Here is a 1,822-nt window from a genome sequence, read left to right as displayed (position 1 = left end):
CAAGAACAAGGCAGAAGAGTTTAATTGCTAGACTTGCTTTTTGTTTTTATTATCAACAATCAAGTTAATGGTACACTCTTGGAAAACTATATGCACATGTAGAAATATTTCCCTTTTAAATAGAAGCATTCATTATAACACATATAAATAAATTTGAAAATCTGAAACATAACTTATGATGATTATGTTCACAAACAAAGTCCAACGAGAAGAAGAAAAAGAAAACAGACAGACATGCACCTGGTAACAAAAATAGATAGCATTGTCTGAACCGTGGTCTCTCTAAACACAAAGGAATTGAACCCGTGAGAACCTTATTACTTCATAAAGACACGCCAAAAAGACTACGAGAAAAAACATCATACGGTCACGTAGAGGAGACGGTCTGTACTGATATTAACACGATACAATTGAGTCACAGAACACAGTTGTAGAAAGACACCGAAAAAGTTAAAGCCTCAACATTCAACTAATATCTATAGTTTGTGCCTTTAAAAAAAGAAAAACCAAAGAACCAAATCCCAAACTGAGATGACTAAACTGCGCGAAGAATGGAATCAATATACAGTCCATCCACCATCCAGGATGCGAGTCCGTTTCGGATCATTCTAACAGAAATGCAAACTGAGATGCTTCTGCAAACGTGTGCGCGCCTGTCCCTGCCCAGGCGCCTTCTCAGCAGCCGGTTATGAGTACTGTGACGGACTCTGATTCGAAGCAGTGTCCAAAAGTTCAGTAAAAGCTGGTGGAAGAAGAAGAAGAAAAGGCCGGCAGAAGTTGGGGGTGGAGGGAGAGAATGGGAAGAGCTGCGAATTAGGAGACACTGTTTGCAGAGTTTGGGGACGAAAAGGCATCTCATACAGGGCACCTTTCAGGACCAAGCGGCTGCAAAGATTTGGGGTTGGCAGTTAGTTGCACGTGTGTGGGGTTCGGATGCCAAGTAGAGGCGAGAAGGTGTTTCCAAAGGATGGACAGGCAGGAGGGCGCCCAAGTCGGTTGACGACTTTACGCTTGGACACGAGGGGACAGGACGCTGGACCTTAGCTTACTGTCCCCTGAGGAGGACCCCCGAGAGAGTTCAGGCTGCCAGGAACGAATTCGGGGGTTCCCAAGATCAAGCCCCTAAAGACTCTTTAAGAGCGCCAGCTGCAGCCTCCTCCGTGCCTTTACCTTGTCTATTTCTTGTATATTTCAAACCGCTCAGGGTTTTCTTTACAAAAGGTTGTGACCTTCCCCAAACATTGTAATTGTTGCATTTCGTCTACTTTGTTTCTTTTTTGTCTCTGTCTATACAAGTCACTGAGTAGATTGTGGTCCCCATTGTTCCCTGTCAGCCGCTCGCTCGGGCCACAGCCACGCATTCCGGAGACAGACACACACCGACACGCAGACACAGCCCCCTGAGAGCGCACGGGGTCCCGGCGGCGCCGCTCGCACCCGAGTCAGCGGGGCGCAGGGCGGGCACCTTCGCGCAGGCCCCGAAGCAGGTGCGAAGCCAGGGAAGGTTTCTGTTTATTCGTGGGGGTGATTGGGGCTAGGAGTGGGGTGGAGATGGGGGCAACGCCATTCTCTCTTTATTCTGATCGCGATTATGTTTGGCTCTCGCTGACCGCAGTAGCAGCGACGGCCACAGCCCAGGGCCCACTCCGGGCCCGCCCACCGCGCCGCCGCCGCCGCCGCTCGCAGATCAGAACATACTGCTCTTCACTAACGCCGCTTTGGCACCGTTGGGTCTTTGGAGAGAAGAGAGGACGCTGGCGAAGGGGCCCCCGAGCGAATCCGGGATGGAGGTGATGGGGCCAGGCCCCGGGGCCCAGCCTTG

General features: G+C 50.1%; 1 protein-coding gene across 1 annotated transcript in view; it reads right to left on the bottom strand.

Annotated features, from left to right (window-relative positions):
- Nucleotides 1-1,687: 1,687 nt before the first annotated feature.
- The window catches only part of PHOX2B (paired-like homeobox 2b), a 2,898-nt gene continuing 2,763 nt past the window's right edge, over nt 1,688-1,822 (bottom strand). Inside the window, exon 4 of the mRNA XM_006898189.1 lies at nt 1,688-1,818. Coding sequence (XP_006898251.1) covers nt 1,688-1,818 — 131 coding nt within the window. The remainder of the gene's footprint in view (nt 1,819-1,822) is intronic.

The sequence above is a fragment of the Elephantulus edwardii genome, unplaced genomic scaffold, assembly GCF_000299155.1.
Source record: "Elephantulus edwardii isolate Elephantulus edwardi_28Jun2011 unplaced genomic scaffold, EleEdw1.0 scaffold00222, whole genome shotgun sequence".
NCBI lineage: Eukaryota > Metazoa > Chordata > Mammalia > Macroscelidea > Macroscelididae > Elephantulus > Elephantulus edwardii.
The sequence above is the reverse complement of the archived record's forward strand: the minus strand, read 5'-3'. Positions and strand labels throughout refer to the sequence as shown.